Source organism: Camelina sativa, chromosome 5 (genome assembly GCF_030686135.1).
Source record: "Camelina sativa cultivar CO46 ecotype springtype chromosome 5, ASM3068613v1".
NCBI classification, from domain to species: Eukaryota; Viridiplantae; Streptophyta; class Magnoliopsida; order Brassicales; family Brassicaceae; genus Camelina; species Camelina sativa.
The window spans coordinates 16985630-17006911 of record NC_141884.1 but is presented as its reverse complement, the minus strand read 5'-3'; the positions used below and the strand labels follow the sequence as shown (position 1 = coordinate 17006911).

At 39.2% G+C, this 21282-nt stretch overlaps 1 protein-coding gene across 1 annotated transcript; it reads right to left on the bottom strand.

Moving 5' to 3' along the window:
* Positions 1-19101: 19101 nt before the first annotated feature.
* Positions 19102-21069, bottom strand: LOC104787659 (DELLA protein RGL1). Its single transcript, XM_087450172.1, has one exon. The coding sequence runs from the start codon at positions 20741-20743 to the stop codon at positions 19217-19219; it is 1527 nt and encodes a 508-aa protein (XP_087306298.1). The 5' UTR covers positions 20744-21069; the 3' UTR covers positions 19102-19216.
* Positions 21070-21282: the final 213 nt, after the last annotated feature.

Below are 21282 nucleotides of genomic sequence, written 5' to 3'. Positions count from 1 at the left end.
GTTTTTTTTTTTTTTTTTTTTCCCTTTTAATAAACTTCAACCAATACAAAGAATGAGATCCAATTAATTTTCAACATATGATCTATCTTAAAATATTAATGGACTTCTAAAATTATGGCCCTTGGGTCGAATAAAATTTTAATTTTATTTTTATCAAAATAGAATCCATTGGTTATTTTTTGATATATGAGTTTGGTTTGGTTCAAGTATTACCGGATTTAGATACCGTAAAAAAAGTTTTAATTAATTAAATTTAAATAAATTTAGCTAAATTTTGATTTATTTAAAAAATAATTTTAGATATTTTGATTATTTTTGATGTTTAGGTTTAAAATTAATTGAAATATTCAAAATTATAACTAAAATTAATTGAAAATTGAATTATATTAATGCTAAATATTATAAATATTTTTTAATATATTTATATATTCGGGTTATGATGGATACCCGAATGGATACCGGATATTATCCAATCCTGACCTTAACCCGAACCTACAGGTATTAGAAAATAGAAACCAATAAAGTTTTGTAGGTAAACCCTTACCCAAACCAAACCCAGTTTTTGGGTCGGGTTTCGGGTTGGATATTCGGATACGGTTTTTATGCCCATGCCTATTCTATATTATATAATCTTAAAGTAATTTGTATATTATAATTTTTTTTATTGAAACGTTTGTTATCCATAGGTTTTGCAAAATCAAACCAAATGAATGTGACACACTTCTCTTATGGGTTTCGCGGGACGGGTTTTCTATAGTTAAAAAATAGCAAAATCATTACAAGGCAGGCTTAACGAGATAGATTTGTCCAGCTACAAAATTTAGGTCATTTGATTTGACAAATTTTAATTAATATTACTGGTAAATTTTAACGGTTTGATAGTTCATGGGACAATACGAAACGAGTTTTTTTGTTAGTTTTGGTCTGGGATGGGTTTTCTGTTAGTTCCGGTCTGGGACGGGTAGTTCCGGTTTGGGATGAAACGGTTTGATAGTCCACAGAAAGGGAAGAGACGTGTCTAAACTTTAAACATATCACATTTCTCTTACTATTTTTGAATGTGCCACTAATAATAATAAAAACAATCAGATCATTTTTTCTCTATACCAAAGTAAAAATAAATCAACGAGTTTGGACATGAATGTTAATAATATTTATATAAAATACGCTTACAACATAATCTAACACGTACATAACATATTGCAAACTTGATCATAAACTTAGTTTTTGAAATCAACCCCGCACGTATGTGCGGGTCCGAACCTAGTATATATTATGGAATTCTAGATATTCAGATTTGAATAAATTAATATTAATTAAAACAAAAAATAATAATTAATATTACAAAACATTGTTTGTATATTATATGTATCTTTGCGGGTTGAACGCTATTGAGAGGCCTAAGATTCTTTTAAATTATTAATAAGCTAGATAAGGACATGTTTGATGTGCGGGTTTAAAGTTTTATAAATAACATTATTTATAAATTTTATTTTTACTATTATATACTAATTTATATTCATTTACAAATCTTTTATGTATGTTACCATTAAAAGCGTATTTTTTACACCTAAATATATTTTATGTTACAAATATATTCTTTAGCACCACCTAGAAAATGTTTGTATGAACACATTAAGCCAACTATTATATGTCTTTTTACTTTCACTTTTGCATAGTTTTTTTAATTACTAAAATTGTTGGTTCAAAAAACATTTCAAATAAAAAATATAGTACATAGTATACTAATCAATGATGTAATATCACAATAGTGTATGACCAACCATGGAGAGAACCTCGGCTCTGCTCTCCTCCCTTATGGAGAGAACCTTGCGTCCAACCTCCTTTACCATGGAGAGAGACTTGCCTCCACCTTCCTCCCTTGGGGAGATAACCTTGCGTCCAACCTCCTCCACCTTCCTCCCTTGAGAAGATAACCTTGCGTCCAACCTCCTCCACCATAGAGAGAACCTCGGTTCTGCCTTCCTCATGTGTAGAGAGAACATGTTCACGTCTTTTAACCATCTCAAAATGGCTTGCTCTGACAACCAATAAAACAAAAGACCATTTTCTAAAGTCATAAAATCTTTTGATGGTAACTAATGTTAAATTTTCTAATGTATTTGTGGAAGTGTCTTTGACACACCATGATGTAGCCTTTGTCTCTGGAACGCCCCGACTGCCACCTTGCTTAGTGAGACCATGTCCACTCCCAGTCTATAGGTCCACCTTCCTCAGTGGGCCCTACGTCTACTTCTAGCCCACCCATATCCGACGGCCGGTTTGTTACGTCAGGGAGACTTTAAATACTGATATGTCTATATTTTGCCTCTCTTTAGCATATATTTATCATGCATTTAGCTAGGATAACTCATTGGTTTGCATCATTTTCTAGTCCTTTCTATACACTTTGCATGTTTAGGTAGTTCTTGCATCATCCTTGCATACATTGTGTATTTCGGAGTATTTCAGGTATTTAGGAGACGTTGGAAGCGCATCGCTCGACCCATCCGCTGCACAACACTCCTGGAACCGTCTCTCGAGCCAATCTCAAAACACTTCCACGAAGCGTCAACCGAGCCATCTCCGGGAAGCGTCAACCGAGCCATCCGTTCGAGCCGTTCCAGTCGAGCGGGATTTAGCTTTCGACGTCTTCATCAAAGTTGTAGGGAATGGAGTTATCTTTCCAACACCGTTTATTTCAAGCCAATCGGAGGTGTGGTTCAAGAGTTCTCATTGTTTTAGTGGATGCGTATACACCACGCTCGAGCCATGCTCCCCCACCACACACTCCAGCTTTTCTGATCGAGCCATGCTCCCCCGCCACGCACTCCAGCTTGTCTGATCGAGCCATACTCCCCCGCCACGCACTCCAGCTTGTCTAATCGAGCTATGCTCCCCCGCCACGCACTCCAGCTTGTCTGATCGAGCCATGCTCCCCCGCCACGCACTCCAGCTTGTTTGATCGAGCCATGCTCCCCCGTCACGCACTCCTGCTTGTCTGATCGAGCCATGCTCCCCTGCCACGCACTCCAGCTTGTTTGATCGATCCATGCTCCCCCGCCACGCACTCCATCTTGTTTGATCGAGCCATGCTCCCCCGCCACGCACTCCAGCTTGTCTGATCGAGCCATGCTCCTCAGCCGTCCGTCCGAGCCATGATGACACTGCATTCCATTCGACGCGCACGGACTCGATCGCACATATCGGGAAGAAAAATGTTTGGTTTCACACGCTTCAGGAGATTACCGAACTGACGCTTTACCTTGTCGTTTTAAGTTTTAGGGCTTTCCATATTTTCACTATAAATACATTTTGTTAGATCTTGGTTGAGACATCTTATCTTTTATCTCGTATTGTTTTCTTTCCCAGAAGGTTTTAACCTAGCCACAAAACATGTTCTGAGACTTGTATTCCGATATCTTTGAGATTTATTCAGATTTTGCATTTGATTCCTTCTAAAATGTTGTTCATCTTATTTTTATCTACCTAATAATGCTTGTTTCAATATTTTCTGTGTTTGCATCCTTGATGATGATTTTCGGATCTGAGTAGTGTGGTAGTTCTTGAGGATGGGATAGATTAGGAGTAGGATCTAAGGATGTAGAGTGTTTAAGCTTTGATTGTATGATTCCCTTCTGGACTAGAGTTAGAAATACTAGTTTCTCTCTGATCAGTTGGAACTATGGTTTTAGACATTTCCGCACCCAAAAGGTGTTCGATGAAATGTCTGACCAACTAGTGCCAGAGACTTACGTTCTTAGCCTAAGAGATTAGTTGTCTAGGATGTTTGTTGACGTGAATGAACTTGTTTTTCATGCCATGCTTGATCATGTTTCTCTAGTGAGAGCTAGGTTTGGAAGTGGTTGAGTTTGAGTAGCTTTTGTCAAGAGATTGGATTAGCTAAGAAGTGATGTTCATTGCTTAGAGAAGGTTTGCTTGTAGCATGTTAAACACTCTATAGACTAGGATACTCCACCGACATCAATTACTCCCATCCTTAGGACCTCTTTCCTTCTGATTTTTATTAAATTCCTGAGACTGTTTCGTTTCTTGCTTTTTAGTTCATGCTCAGACTCGTTTTCGGTTTCACTTATTCATTTTCGCTTCTTGTCATGCATTCTCGTTTCTAGTTCTGTGACTCATTGCCGTTTTGCATTTTGACCACACTAGGACTGTTAGACAAACACTCTCTTTAAATTGGCTTAACTTGTGATTTCTTGATTGCATCTTGAGTGATAGTAAAGATTCCCAATTGGATTGACACCTTAAGTATTACAACTGCATAAAGTTAATTTAACCTGCTAGGAAATACAAAAATCCTAGTATCAAATACTTACCCCTATAAATCACCTTTCCTATGTTTTGTCCTCACTCGCACAGTTCTGACAATCACTTCCCGAAAGGTCACCCATCCTGAAACTACTCCAGCTCAAGCACACTTAACTCTGGAGTTCTCTCAGGACCTAGATAAGTGTACTATGGTGACATAGGTGGCTAAATAAATTCTCTTAAATATATCCGCAAACCAGGGTGTCACAGTCTCAGAACTCCTACGGATCTATCAACAACAATTTATGTTTTTCCAATCTATCTATCTATGTTTGTTGTAAGCTTGTATTTGATTAGCCTATTTTATCTAACCATTAGGTTGACGAGCTTCTACTCTTTATTTCCCTTTGAGATTAAATGATTGGTAACAATTTTGGTTGCACAAAAAGGGTCTATGACCAACCAATAAAGGTTGAAAAAAGAGAAGAAAATTAATTTAATGTAAATAAAAAAATAATAGAAAATTATAAGCACAATAATATATGAATTCCATATAATTCAAAGGTGAAAAGATAAATTAAATAAAGTAATCTAAAAATACTATATTAAATTATAAAATACAATATTCGAAACAGAAGACGCATATATTAATCTTTTTTGGGTCAATATATTAATCTACCTATTACAAACTGAAAAAGGAGAAAGTAGGAGAAAATTTTGGTTTAAAAAAATAAAAAAAATTTACCTTTATATTAAAAAAGTGTAACATTCGTGTTCCGGAATTATATTTTGGGTTGTGTTGAATAAATCGAAAGAGTGGATTTTAATTAATTTCGATTTAATTATTGGTTTAATTAAATTCTGGTATAATTAGATAAAACCAAAAGCCCTAGACTTTTTTTTAAAAGTGTCGCCTCCTCTCCTTTTGTGCTTTTGTCGACATTGTCATCAGAGAGAGGAAGAGAAAGAGAGATAAATCTTGGTTATTTGGTGTAAAGGAGAAAAAGAGAAGGAGATCAAACTTTTTCCTTAAAGTTAAGAGAGAAACAGAACTGTTAGGGTTTGGGAGAAGGAGGATCCGACTGGTCAAATCGTTTCGGAAGGTACTGATTTTTGGTAGGATTGTTGCTAAGAGATTTTCTGATGCAGCACATCTTTGCGATGATCACGACACCAATGTCGTGAATGGACCTCATGATTGTTTCTGGTTTTATATTTACGTATAGGCTTTATTTAGATGTAGGCCTTTTATTGTTAGATTAACTTCTTAATTGTGTTAGGGTTTAGTTTTGTGATTCTTCTTATTTAAGGAGCTGTGAGTCTCTATTGTAAAGACATTTATTGATTATTGAATAAATATTGTTTTAAGGGAGCTTTGCCTAAAGCCTAGAGAAGAGGACTTTTAACCCTAAGAGCTTGTGTTCAAGCCCTGTAAGGAGAGCTTGCAAAACCACGTCGATATCGTTCTTGATCTCGGCCCTATCCTTATTGCTTCTTCGTCAAGTAACGACGTTCTAAGCAAGATCTGTTCGTCAATCCAGGTTCTCCTGGAGATCTAGAGTTCTCGTCCGTTAATTAAGCTTTCGCTCTCCATCAGGTTGTATCAGATTTATCACGTTCCTGGTGGTTTGATTTCCTTCCGACGATGTTCCCGGATTTTAAGGTGGATATTCCCGAGTTCCATAGTGGATTTTTTAGTAGTTTATTACTAGATTGGTTTGTGGATGTTGAAATTTTGAGTTTCAAAGCATTGCAAATGATCGATTTGTTTCGCTTGTGGTTAAAAAAATTTGTGGACAAGCCGCATCATGGTGGCAGCAAGTGAAGACCACCCGCAAGAGAGATGGCAAAAACCCTATTAAATCTTGGGATAAACTTAAGCAGAAGTTATGTGCACACTTTTTACCTCATCATTACCATAGTTTGGTGTATAATCGTTTGCAAAATTTGACACGACAAACACGTTTGGTGGATTACAAAAAGAGTTGTTGTCACTTTCAAGGCCATAAACCGGTTCATGGTATCTACCGTGATGACAATGATTTGTCTCCTATGGTGTATTTTGCAGATGCAACATATGATGTAGGCTCCATGTGTACTCCATCGAATTCGAAACAAGGAGCACAAGTTGTGGATAAATACACGGAGAGTTGTTTCATTCAAGTCCAAAACGTTGTCGATGAGGATATTTACGATGTTTTTGGTGATGATTTCTGTAAGCTGAAACTCGCCTCCGATGAAGACAAGGATGTTGTCGACGTGAAAGACCCCGACAGCAGAGAAGACGATGACGTCGTTGCCGGCGTAGAAAACGGCGATGAGTATGTCGACGGTGATGACAAGGATTTTAATCCTATGGTGTATGATGCAGATCTAAAATTCGATGTCAAATATATAGAAGACGCTGATGTTGTCAATGGCGTAAGCGTAGAAAACGACACTGATTTTTTCCGTGTGAATGATGACGACGAAGATGGTGCTGTTTTCGACAAGGTGCGAGATGGAGTTGACGACGGTCATATTCAAAATGGATTCGACGAGGCTCAGGTTCTCGACGGCATTGACGAAGTCGCTGAAGCGGTGGAACATATGATCTTTGTTGCTTTTAATGGTGATGAGATAACTACTACGAAACCCCACGCAAATGGTGCTCCAATAGTTGATGTTGAAGATGATACAGTTCGTGATCTGTATGATGAGATTCAAGATGAAGACAGCTTTGTTGTGCCAAAATTTGACGCTTTGGTAGAAGACGTTGAAACTATAAATTTTGTCTTTGATGTTTGTGATCAAGTTTGTGATGGTTGTGCGGAAGACGTCAACAACGCAGATTTATCAGGAATCACGGCGTGGAATACACAAGACTTTCACCCAATAAACATCAAAAACCAATCTTTGATAGTAATGGTGACAATTTTTCCAGTATGGAACTAGTTGATGCCGATCTTGCTGATCATGATGATAGGCTTGACAATGGAGGAAACAAATTGTTGGTCATAGAAGAAGAAGTTTTGAGAGTTGATGATCTGAATTTTGATGTTAAAGATAACCTTGAAGAGAAGAAAGAAGGTATGTATTGGGGTAAGGGAAACAAATTTTATTTTGTTGATCTTGCATACCGCCATCAGAAAGTCAACAAAGTCAACAAGGAACCTCCAGATCGTGGATGGAGCACTATTTGTTTTGTCACAGTGAGTTCAACCTCTATAACAAGATCTTTGTGGATTTCAGTTTTAACCTCAATTTTGAGGAAGCTACAAGTTGTGTTACTCCAAACACTATTTTTTATGGAATTCTTTCTCAATGGGTAACAAAAAGAGCTGATTATTATTCGAGCTACAAGCCGTCTCAAGAGAAGAAGGTCTCAAACACTGTGTTGAGTTGGAACGTGACTCAACTTCGACGGCTTAACTTGTTACCGAGATCTCTTCTCAAAGATTTTTCGACAAGACTGAGTGATGTGTGTTCTTCGGTGTTTTCATCTGACAATCCAGGGGCGTTGATCACGTCGGTGCAACTAAAAGGTGATAATTACAACGAGTGGGCTACGGAGATGTTGAACGCTCTGCAAGCAAAAAGAAAGACGGGTTTCATTGACGGGTCTCTAAAGAAGCCGTGTGAGGGACATGCTGATCTGGAGTCGTGGCTGAGTGTGAACTCAATGATCGTGGGATGGTTGAGGACGTCAATTGAACCTCGTGTAAGATCGACGGTGACGTTCATCAACGATGCTCACAAGTTGTGGGAAAACTTGAAGGAAAGGTTCTCGGTTGGGAACAAGGTTCGCGTGCATCAACTGATGGCTAAGCTGGCGTCGTGTAAACAAGATGGACAAGCAGTCATTGATTACTATGGACGTCTTGCTAAGATGTGGGAAGAACTCCAAACATATAGACCCCTACCGGCGTGTACGTGTGCAGCAGCGGCGACATATGAAAAGGAGAGAGAAGAAGAAAGAGTTCATCAGTTTGTGATGGGGCTGGATGAGTCGAGGTTTGGGCATGTTGTGACTGCCATCATTGAAGCGGACGTGTTGCCGGATCTTGGAAAAGCTTATAGCAAAGTTATCCGAGAAGAAAATAGACTCAACTCAGCTAAAGCACGTGAACAACAACAAGAAGCTGTTGGATTTTTGACTCGTCTAGAGCAAGGAAGTGGTGAAACTAGTGGAGGCCGTCGTGAATCTCGTAACGGAGATACCTTTGGAGTACATGCCTCCGGTGGAAACAGAGGACGTGATCGACTCTGTTCTAATTGTGGTAGAACAGGGCATGAAAAGAGTTCGTGTTGGCAGATTGTGGGATATCTCGAATGGTTTTCAGAGAGAGGAGGTCGAGGAGGACGCGGTTCATCACGAGGTGGTGGCCGCGGTGGTTATTCTGGTGGACGTGGACGAGGACAAGTGAATGTTGCGTACGCAACAAGTCCTAATCCTACCGGAAATTCTACGGATCTCACTCCGGAGCAAATGATGCAAGCACTCTCGCAGCTGCTTAAGGACAAATCAAGTGGTGGAAGTGACAAGCTAATGGGTAAGATACGTGGAGATGTGATCCTTGATACAGGAGCTTCACATCATATGACTGGAGATTTGTCGGTTCTTTCGAATCTTAAAAATACTTCTCCATACATAGTTGGTTTTGCAGATGGAAGTACGACGTTGTTGACACAAACGGGCGTGTTCCGTTTATCAGATCGTATAAGCTTATACGATGTTTTATATGTTCCAAACTTGACTTGTTCATTAGTCTCGGTTTCAAAACTTTTGAAACAGTCCAATTGTTTTGCTTTTTTGACCGATGCGGTGTGTGTTTTACAGGACCGGTTTTCGAGGACGCTGATTGGAGCCGGGAAAGAACGTGATGGAGTCTATTACTTTACTGATGTTCAGACTGCTCGAGTAAACAAGACGGTCCGGAAAATTGATGCGGTTTTGTGGCATCAGCGGTTAGGACATCCCTCGTTTTCAGTATTATCTACTATGCCTTTGTTTTCTGGTGTTTTTGTTAGTCCAAGTTCATGTGAGACCTGTTTTCAGGCTAAGCAAACTAGAGAGAAGTTTTCTGATAGTATTAATAAAACAAGCGAATGCTTTTCTTTAATACATGTTGATGTTTGGGGTCCGTACCGTATCAAAGCTTCAAATGGTGCAGCTTATTTTTTGACAATTTTGGATGATTTTTCACGCACAGTGTGGACGTTTTTGTTGTTAGAAAAATCAGAAGTTAAGAATGTTCTACAAAATTTTTGTGCCTACTCAGAAAAACAGTTTGGAAAAGCAGTTAAAATGGTTAGGAATGATAATGGAACGGAGTTTCTATGTTTGTCTTCTTTCTTTCGGGAAAAAGGTATTGTGCATCAAACGACTTGTGTGGGAACACCACAACAAAATGGTCGAGTGGAGAGAAAGCATCGGCATCTTCTAAATGTCGCAAGATCTTTGTTGTTTGGAGCACACTTACCTACGAAATTTTGGGGAGAAGCAGTTTTAACCGCAGCACATGTTATTAATTTGACACCAACGAAGCTGCTTCACAATAAATGTCCTCATGAGGTGTTGTTTGGACAACAGCCGGTGTATGACGATTTGCGAGTGTTTGGCTCATTGTGTTATGCACACAAGCAGATACGAGACAAAGACAAGTTTGTTCCTCGTAGTAGAAAGTGTGTGTTTGTGGGTTACCCCTACGGCAAGAAAGGTTGGAAGTTATACAACTTGGACACAAATGAATTCTTTGTCTCGCGTGACGTGATATTCAAGGAAGGTGAATTTCCTTTCTCTAATCAGACGGAAGTAGAGCCATCGTGTGGTGTTCTGGTTGGAACAAGTGATACGGATTGGCTTATTCATGAGTCGGAACTTATTGGAAACAGGGGGAGTGTTAGTGACTCCGACGACAGGGGGAGTCCTGTGATTGGTGGTTTGGCTGGTGATGTTACTGAACCAGAAGTACTAGAAGCAGGTCCGGCTGAACTTGATGGTGCAATTCTCGAAGTTGGTCCCATTGTCCCAACTAGTCTGTCACCTGTTCCTGACGAGTCTAGTTCTATTAACCAGAATACTGTCGTTCCTCAGTCCGAACCTGAAATGGGACAAGGCAAACGTGTCAAGATACCGTCTGTTCGTTTAAATGATTATGTGTTGTACAATGCAGTAGCAAGTGACTCCTCTCATCACGTTCTTCCCGGTCTCTCCACCAGCTCGCCTCACGATACGGTCCAAGGTACTTCACTCTATCCTTTGACTGATTTTATTACTGATGCACGGTTTTCCCCTCGGCATCAAGCGTTTCTTGCAGCTGTAAGCGCAATAGTGGAGCCACGAAGTTATAAAGAGGCTATAAAAGATAAGCGTTGGACGAATGCTATGGGTCAAGAGGTAGGAGCTCTTGAGGAAACAAACACATTTAGTGCTGCAGATTTGCCTCCTGGAAAGGTTGCTCTTGATACAATGTGGGTTTATAAAATCAAGTATCATTCCAACGGGAGCATTGAGCGGTATAGGGCAAGACTCGTGGTGTTGGGAAATCGGCAAGTTGCTGGTCGGGATTTTGCTGAAACTTTTGCACCGGTGATCAAAATGACTACGCTGCGAGCTTTGTTACGTATTGTAGCTGCAAATAATTGGGAAGTGCATCAAATGGACGTGCACAATGCTTTTCTTCATGGTGATCTCCGTGAAGAGGTGTATATCAAGCTTCCGCAAGGTTTCACGCATTCAGCTCCGAATAAAGTCCTTCGATTACACAAAGCTCTTTATGGGTTACGACAAGCACCCCGATGTTGGTATGAAAAGCTCTCTACTGCTCTCGTCAAGGCTGGTTTTGTTCAGTCTTATTCAGACTACTCTTTGTTTACCTACACACGTGGATGTGTCGAGATTCGAGTCTTAGTTTATGTTGATGATCTTGTTGTTTGCGGGAATGATGGAGACGCCATTCGTAAATTTAAAACATATCTCGGAGAGTGTTTTCGTATGAAGGATTTGGGGAAGCTTAAATACTTCCTCGGCATTGAGATTGCCCGTAATGAAGAAGGTTTTATGTTGACACAACGGAAATATGCTTTGGATATTGTAAGTGAAACAGGGTTGCTTGGTTCTAGGCCCGCGGTTACACCAATGGAACAAAATCATCACTTAGCTTCCAATACTAGTTCTTTTCTCCAGGAACCCGCATCGTATCGACGACTAGTGGGTCGTCTTATCTATCTCGCTAACACTCGACCTGATCTTTCATACTCTGTTCACATTTTGTCCCAATTTATGCAAAAGCCGCGAGAGAGGCACTTGGAGGCTGCGCTTCGTGTAGTCAAGTATCTCAAAGGGACAGCGGGGCAAGGTATTTTACTTAGTTCACGAACAGACCTGGAACTCTCGGTTTATTGCGATGCCGACTGGGGTACATGTCCGTTGTCTCGTCGTTCTTTAACCGCCTATGTCGCTTTGTTTGGTGGTTCTCCGATCTCGTGGAAGACTAAGAAGCAAAAGGTAGTGTCACAGTCGTCTTGTGAGGCTGAATATCGTGCCATGTCTATTGCTACGCGTGAGATAATGTGGTTGCGACAACTATTTAAAGATTTGGGTTTTCCACCAACTGCTCCTTCTCGTCTCTTCTGTGATAGTAAGTCTGCACTTTATATTGCTGCTAATCCTGTTTTTCACGAAAGAACGAAACACATAGAGATCGATTGTCATCGGGTACGTGATGCTATTAAAAGTGGAGTTCTTACAACAGCGCACATCGGTACTAAGGAGCAATTGGCGGATCTTCTAACAAAAGCTTTAGGCAAAGTTCAGTTTAGTATTTTAATGTCCAAGTTGGGTGTTTGTAATCTTCACGCTCCATCTTGAGGGGGAGTATTGGGCTGCATATGTATATTGGGCCTCGTTGTATAGTTTGGCCGACTTTGTGTGCCGTTGCTTGGTTAGCACTCTTTGTTTAGGGTTTGTCAAGTTCATCGAGTCTGTATAAATAAGCCGTGAGGCAGGCGTAAATAACACACACAGAATTCATTCAATATTTACACAGTTCACAGATGGAGCTTATAGATTGGGTTTTTAGAGAGAAAGGCCAAAGAAAGCGTTGTTTGTGTCGGCAAAGTGACGCCTTTATTGTAGAGGCAAATCTTTCTAGAGCGTGGAATACTCCCAAGAGGCAGATTATGGACTCATGTGTTTTCAATAGCATAGGTATGATGCTATTATCATGTGAGATGATGAGAGTCTCGTATACAGTCACTAGTTCCATGTGTCTCTTTCTTCTTCTGTATGATGCAGAAACTTGTGAATAAAGAAACGTGTTGCAGTGGTTGTTCGACATAAGAAAACAGTCCAGTGACGCTTTTGCTTCTCCGCTCACACTCCATGAGCAGATTACGGTGTTAGCGTTAAACACCCAAAGTTATGAGCGCCCTCTTACACAGATTTCAATTGATCTGGGCAAAGTGGCACTAGTAGAAGACCGGACTCCTTGTTTTGACACTTCTACTCGACTTTTAACTTCTCCATTTGACTCTTTCAAGGCATATTTCTTTGATGATTATCTGAGAACAAGAAGCAGCAGAAGAGTTATTTGTCTCTCTCATTTGGGGAACTCTGTGGGGTTCACAACATGTATAACTTGGATGGTGATTGCATTTCGTCATCATACTTTTCTTTCTGTGTTGTTTGTACCGGTCATCTCATTTACTATGGAGTTGCAGTGTCAAGCTTTTAAATGGATTATAGGTGTTTCTCACCCACTATTGGATTCTTACATATCCACGACAAGATTTGTTTGGAGGTTTGTTGCTTGCGAATTAAGGAAGTTGCTGATCACTTGTGAGAAATTAAGGATATTTTTGGATTTTTTCTCTACAATGGATCATTCTTTGGCATGGAAAGAGATCACAGTTGCAGTCAATGTTGTGTTTATGTGGACGTTGTTTGGTTCCAGCTTGGATATCCATTCAACATTTCATCACACAGATATCACAAAGAGATTATTGGTGAAAACGTTACGATATTTAGTGGGTGGTGATACGTGGCGTCAGGATGAAAAGTTTTCTCGGACCAGATTTATGCACTTCTATCACTATGTTTATAACGACAGCCCCATTTTTCGAAAATTTTTGGTGCTTTATGAACTTCAAGATGTTCATCGGCAAGTTTTAACAACATGGGAGCTTTTAGTCACACAATTAAAAGCATCAACCATTAAGAGGTGTGACGTGGTGTTTGAGCGTCAAGGTAAATTCTTATGGGTTGTGTTCACCAAGGATCATCTTTATCTCCATAAATATCACAGGACATCAACATTCTCACCACAAATTGAGATCAACGACTTCATACTCCACGACGCTTCTGGGATGAGTCATGGTATCACATGGAACTTTTATTTGAGAGATCAACTTAGTCTTTTGCATATGATGCATGCGTTTATTGGCTGGAACGAGGAGCTCAAGGAAAAAAGAGGATCTGGTGGTCACACGTGTTCAAGGGAGCTTGGGAACCATGATTGTTTTAAAAAAGGCTCTATATGGAAGAAGTTGTCCCAAGTCGCCCTTTAGGCGGATAAAGAAACGTCATGAAGTTCTTAAGCGAAAATATTATGAATTGGTGGACAAAGGATGGTTTTGGACGATTTCAGATTCGAGGTCAAATCTTTCTAACCTGGAGGGACTGATGCAGCACATCTTTGCGACGATCACAACACCAATGTCGTGAACGGACCTCTTGATTGTTTCTAGTTTTATATTTACGTATGGGCTTTATTTAGATGTAGGCCTTTTATTGTTAGATTAACTTTTTAATTGCGTTAGGGTTTAGTTTTATGATTCTTATTATTTAAGGAGCCGTGAGTCTCTATTGTAAAGGCATTATTGATTATTGAATAAACATTGTTTTAAGAGAGCTTTGCCTAAAGCCTAGAGAGGATGATTCTCAACCCTACGAGCTTGTGTTCAAGCCCTGCAAGGTGGACTTACAAAACCACGTCGATATCGTTCCTGATCTCCGCCCTATCCTTATTGCTTCTTCATCAAGTTACGATGTTCTAAGCAAGATCCGTTCGTGAATCCGAGTTCTCCTGGAGATCCAGATTTATCGTCCGTTAATTAAGCTTCCGCTCTCTATCATTTTCCTACGCTCTCCTTTTTACATAAGTGAATTTGAGTTAATATTCTAGGAGATATCGGCAGTTTCATGGGCCGTTTTTTCTCAGTCGCGGATTGAGACCAGCGGGTGTTTCGGGATCGATTGCGGTTTCATTTGAGATCTGATCGTCCATAAATTTTGTGGGAAGCTTCTGGACGTCTATACCTTGCTTTTCACTGGAGGGATTGGAAAGTTAACGGTTCGTTTTGATTTTGTGGTTTTACTTGTGAGGTTGTTCTTTTCTGATTTTTTCTGGCAATTTGTTTTCAATGTTTGTTTGTTGTTGTGATTGGTTGTAGGAGCGAGTTTGGTTGTTCTTTGATATTTGAGAGATTTTCTTTTGGTTATAGTTATTTTCGTGAATCACTTGTTAAGGTGAGTGCGTGACCATGAGCTTATCTGAGTGATTGGATTGTATGACTTGTTTTGTGTGATGATATGTAGGTGTGGTGAATGTGTTATTGGGTAACCTGTTCAATGACTGGTTTGTTATGTTTTATTTGTGGTTGTACTCTTAATTTGCTTGTGTATATAGCTCGTAGATGGGAGGATCGCCATACTGGGTATTTCTGGTTATATTCACGCATCTCATTGTGTTTGTGTTGCAGGTAATGTGTAGCGTGGAATCATGGCGATGAGGAGGAGGATGATCTAGGGTCTCAATTGTTGTGTTGTGGTTATGTTAGTTAGGTTTATATGTTTCCGTTGTGCATGTTGATGGTTGGTTTATGTTAATTGGAGTTGTAGATGTTTGTTAATTGTTTGGATTATAATTAAATATTATGGAGTATTTAATTAGATTATTATATTAAAAAAAGGGTCGGGTTGTTTCAGTTTGGTATGAGAGCCCTTACGGTTCTAGGATGGTTAAGTGGATGGTTTGGAGCGGTTTAAGGAAATTTAATTGGTGGAATTATTTTTCTGTTGCTTGGTGCATGATGTATGAATGGTTGTTGAGTGATGGAAATTGATTATGAGTAGTTAGTCAATTTGAGTGAGTATGGAGTCCTAGAATCATCATCTTCGAGCCTTCAATGAGATTCCACGGTAAGTTATTTTATGTGCTGTTAGTCGTGTAGTGTTTTTAGCTTATGTGCGAGAAGTGCAGTTGACAATTGACTAGTTGTTGGAAAGTGGTGAATCACGCCGGTATCGGAAAATACCGTTGGCGGTAATTTGTGAAAGTGGATGTGTTGGAAATAGATTTCTGAGAAGTTAAGTTGGAGACTTACTTTGTCCAGGGTGGCTGGAGTACCACTGTTTAGCAAGTTAGTAATTCGTATGCTGGTCAGGTGGGGGTCTGAGGGTGTGGCTGGTGTGCTTATTGGTGTTGCTGGAGGTCTAGTGTTGTGAGTGTGGCAACAGGTTTTGCTAAGACCGAGATGACCGTATTGCGGATTTACTGACAATGTTGTTGGAGAGGATTTAATAAGATGATTAGTTCTTATGTAATCTTGATGTGGAATGGGTTAAGGGATTATGTGATTCTAGAAATGGAAATTTTCCATAAATAGAAAGTTTCCAAAAATAGAAAGTTCTATGAATAGTTAGGACTTGTCTATTTTTGGAAAAGAGAAGTGAAATGCCTGGAGTGGCGGGAATGTTTAGAGATTGACCTGAAGAGTGGTCACAGATGAGATGATCAGTTCTCATGGATTTTTGATTGGTGATGTCACGGTGCTACGAGATATGCACGTTCTAAAAATGGGAAGTTTTATGAATAGTTAAAGCTTACCTATTTATGGAAAGTGCAGTTGCAACAAATAGAAAGTTCTATAAATAGTTGAACTTGTCTATTTTCGGAAAGGGCGTGTGTAAACACCCGAATGGTTGAGACGTTTTAGAGTTGGCCTGAAGAGTGTTCATGGTAGTGGTGATATTCCGGTGAGGGAATATGGTGGTTGGTAAGACATTGCGATGTTTTACGCTAATCACAGGAGGTAGTTCCGGTCGGGAGATGCTTATAGATGTTAGGACTTGTTTGCTCATGAGGAGATGATTAGTTCTCTTGAGAAGATGATTAGTTCTCTTGAGGGGATGATTAGTTCCCCTGATACACCGCGGGCTTGACGGGTTGCGACCCTGAGAGCGGCAGAGGAGATGATTAGTTCTCCTAGGGGATGATTAGTTTCCCAGAGGGGATGAGTAGTTCCCCTGGTACCGAGATCTCGAGGGTGACGATCCGAGAGTGAGATGGTATGGCTCGAGGACGACAGTCTGAGAGTGCAGGCGGTGCAGTTCAAAGGTTGCGACCTGAGAATGTATGAGTGAGAGAGCAAACAATATCTAGAACGTGGTTATGAGCATAGTTACTGGATGTAGACCTCGGAGGTTGGGAGTGATCTCGTGTTTTCGGTTGAGCTGACCAGTGGGGTCAGGGTTGGGTGGACCGTTGGATCACGTGAATGTGCAGGCTGTAGCGACAGTTGCACAGGAAACCTTGGCTGACGGTGTTCAGTCCGGTCGGAGAATGTGTGGGTTGTAGTGACGGTTGCACAGAGGTCCTTGGTGGAGGACCAGTGTTGCGGGACTCGAGGATGAATCCTTGTTGGTGGGGGAGAATTGTAATATCCGTGTTCTGGAATTATATTTTTGGTTGTGTTGAATAAATCAAAAGAGTGGATTTTAATTAATTATCAGTTTAATTGAATTCTGGTTTAATTAGATTAAACCAAAAGTCCTAGACTTTTTTTTTTTAAATGTCGCCTCCTCTCCTTTTGTGTTTTTGTCGACATTGTCATCAGAGAGAGGGAGAGAAAGAGAGATAACTCTTGGTTATTTGGTGTAAAAGAGAAAGAGAAGGAGATCAAGCTTTTTCTTTAGAGTAAAGAAATAAAGGTTTGGGAGAAGGAGGATCCGACTGGTCAAATCGTTTCGGTAGGTGTTGATTTTTGGTAAGGTTGTAGCTAAGAGATTTTCGTACGGTCTCTTTTTTACAGAAGTGAATTTGAGTTAATATTCTAGGAGATATCATCAGTTTCGTGGGACGTTTCTTCTCAGTCGCGGATTAAGACCAGCGGGTGTTTTGGGATCGATTGCGGTTTCATCTGAGATCTGATCGTGCGGAAATTTTGTGGGAAGCTTCTGGACGTCTATATCTTGCTTTTCAGCGGAGGGATTAGAAAGTTAACGGTTCATTTGATTTCGTGGTTTCAATTGTGAGGTTGTTTTTCTGATTTTTTCTGGCAGTTTGTTTTCAATGTTTGTTTGTTGTTGTGATTGATTGTAGGAGCGAGTTTGGTTGTTCTTGGATATTTAAGAGCTTCTCTTTTGGTTGTAGTTATTTTCGTGAATCACTTGTTAAGTTGAGTGTGTGACCATGAGCTTATCTGAGCGATTGCGTTGTATGACTTGTTTTGTGTGATGATGATATGTAGGTGTGGTGAATGTGTTATTGGGTGACCTGTTCAATGACTGGTTTATTATGTTTTATTTGTGGTTGTACTCTTGATTTGCTTGTGTGTATAGCTCGTAGATGCGAGGATCGCCTCACTGGATATTTCTGGTAATGCTCACGCATCTAATTGTGTTTGTGGTGCAGGTAATGTGTAGCGTGGAATCATGGCGATGAGGAGGAGGATGATCTAGGGTCTCAATTGTTGTGTTGTGGTTATGTTAGTTAGGTTTATATGTTTTCGTTGTGCATGTTGATGGTTGGTTTATGTTAATTGGAGTTGTAGATGTTTGTTAATTGTTTGGGTTATAATTAAATATTATGGGGTATTTAATTAGTTTATTATATTAAAAAGGGTCGGGTTGTTTCAAAAAGTTTTGCTAGTAGAACAAAGTTGAAAGTAATATTTTTGAATAAATTATTTTGTTTGATGAAAATTATGAGATAATCTATGTTTATATAGAAGTGAGTATTTACAAAATTTAGAATTAATAATTAACTGTATATTTTCTTTAATCTCATTTCTATTTTTTTAGAATTAATAACTTAAAATTAAAAATATATAAATAATGTTATAATTTTGAATTGTATGTATATATATATATATATATATATATATATATATATAACCTTATAATTGTTTAAAAACTTTTAATTTTTGTAATTTTTTTGATAATTATCCTTTTTACATTATTAATATTGTTTAAAACAAAATATTTGTTTTTGTTGTAATCTCAAATCCGTCATATTAAATATTAACTTTTACACATGTCAAAATTTTAGATTGATAAAAAGGTAACACATGTCAAAATCTTGTTAGTGGCTAACTTTCAAAACTCAATTTTATATAATAAGATAAATTTGGTTTTTGTTTAAAACATTATATATGTTATATGAACAAACATTTAAAAACTCTTTTTAAAAAATATATAACAGATCATTAAATATCTATACTTTAAAATCAAATATCTCAACCTAAGATTTTACTATTCATATATAGATATTTTATCTTCTACAAATATTATAATTTATGGAGCGAAACAAATCAAATTTTAGATCCGAATAAAAAGTTCATCCCTTCAGTAAACTGTAATTTTATCAAAAACCAAAGATGAAATAAATCAATAATTTTTTTTTTTTTTTTGACAACTAAATCAATAATATATATATATATTTAGTGAAACAAATAAATCAATAAATTAAATAAATAAAAACCTCTTTTTGACCTTTCGAATGAAAACAACTGATACGATCAAATGTTACTGGCCTGACCTCAAATAGACTTTGTGCGAGGTCAATATCTCGTGAACAAAAATTTAGTATTCATACAAATTTGGGAAACGTGGGACTTTTTTTTTCTTTAATCAGCAATGCAATAAAGTATATAGCACAATGTCCACATTCCCATTATTTATTCATTCCACACGATTGATCCGCCACGCAGATGTTGCAATAAGCGGTCGAGTTTGCCATCCAAGCAACAAACAACCGTCATTCTCCTCCACATTGTAACCATTAGCTCCAGCATGAAGTGCCAACAACATGCTCGCTTGCTTATATGCGTTGGAACCAATATTCACGGGTTTAAATCCTCCTGAACCAAACCTGTTTCTCCACTGGTTTAGTGTTTCGTGCCTTTCGACCCGGTCTTCACCTTCACAAGCCACAAGGTTTAGTATCTGCCGTCCCAAGAACAACTCCGACATTACTCGGTCTTGGCTCAGGGGGCCTTCGAGCGAGTCAAATAGGCTTGAGTAGTAATGTAGGGATTCCGTGAACCGTTCGAGGAAAACCGTACCATTGTGGTTTGCTTCTTGCTCGACTACAGTCATGATATCCGGTCGGATTGATCTAATCGTGGATATAAACTTATCAATCGAACCGGGCTGAGCTAAGAGGCGATGGAGCTCAAAAACCGAGTTAACCGCGACAAATTCTAAACCGGGTCTAATGTCTAGCATTTCCGGTTTAAAATCGGACAAGTTATTCAAAGCAATGCTCTTAAACTCGAAATTGACACCAATTGTACTCGCAAGCTGACCAAGTTTCCAACCAACTTCTTGAATTTCGGTTAACGAAGAACCGATACCGGTTAACCGAAAATCCGGTGGACCATTAGGACGCACAGCAAGAGCTTGAATCAAAGCCGGCCATTGTAAACCATGATTAAGCCCTAAATCAATAACATGAACCTTGTCCGCCGAAGCAAAAGCCTCAAGTATCGCTTGATTCGCCGTGAAGTGAGCGAACTTGAGATACGGACAAGACTCGTAGAAGTGAATCTGTAATGTATCCGACAAAGCAACGTCATCATCACGTGGGTAAATCCGGTAAATCCTCCTCGCTAGCCCTTCAGCGAAGTAAGTCGCGACCTTCCTCATCGCACCAGCTTGAGACGTCGCGAGTAACCCCACGTGCTTCACGAGCGCGTCGGCTAACTTCAGGTTGTTTTGTTGGACAGCTTCAGCGCAAGCTAAAAGCGCGTGGACCAAACGCACTCCAGTTTCTTGAGAATCCATAACCACCACAGAGCGCGTGGTGCTCATCTCCGATTCAACTCTCGTCCTCTTGCTCCGACGGCTCACGTGCTCTTCACGTGGGTACACTGCTGACCCAGGGATAGCTCTCAGATCGTACTCTGAGTCAGGTTTCCCTTGAGTCCGGGTCGGGTCAAGATCCGAGAGCATGCTTTCGACCCAACCGGAGAGATCAGAAGGGTTGTAATGAACAGTTTCATCAGAAAGATTCGAGACACCATCACCACCAAGAACCATCTCTAACTGTTCAAGCTTGTGCGCCACGTCAGCCATGTCGGAAGAACGAACCTTGTAACCTAAAACCACCAAAAGCTCGTCAACTCCGGCAGCTTCTTCCTTCATCGTCATTGATGAACTCCCACCTTCTCCGGTGGATGATTCACGGTGGTTGTGCTCTCTCTTCATTAAAACCGAGTTCTTTAATAATCTTTAGCGTAAAAATATGAAATCTTTAAAGATTTTGTAAGCAGAGAAGAAAGAGAGATAGAGAGAGAGAGAGAGAGGAGATTAGGAACACGGGAGTGTCATAATAATTGAACAAGAAGAAGAAAAATAAAATTCTAGTATATTTTGAGAAAAATAATGATCTGATTTTTTTATTTATAATATATGATTATTATTTTATGAAAATAAAATAAAATGAAAATGAAATATTTGGGGTATCGAGCCAGCTTTTAATTGGAGTATATGAAATTTAGTACCGGCAAGTTCTTAAAAGCAAGAGCAGAGCCGTGGTACAACCGCAATCTAAAGCGCAATTATAAAAGGAAATTTATTTACCTATTTTATTTTCCTTTCTATATAATCTATACTGTAATAATAGATTCCCTTCTCTTCTATTTCTGCGAATAATTTTTTTTTTTTTAATTTTCGAAATATGCTTCTCGAGAAAATTCAGTTTTGATTGATGTAAAACCTGACATCATTATTTGAAACGAGATATT

Bases quoted from the DNA above. Each gene is read 5' to 3' on its own strand.
- LOC104787659 (XM_087450172.1), bottom strand. From the start codon at position 20,743: ATGAAGAGAGAGCACAACCACCGTGAATCATCCACCGGAGAAGGTGGG.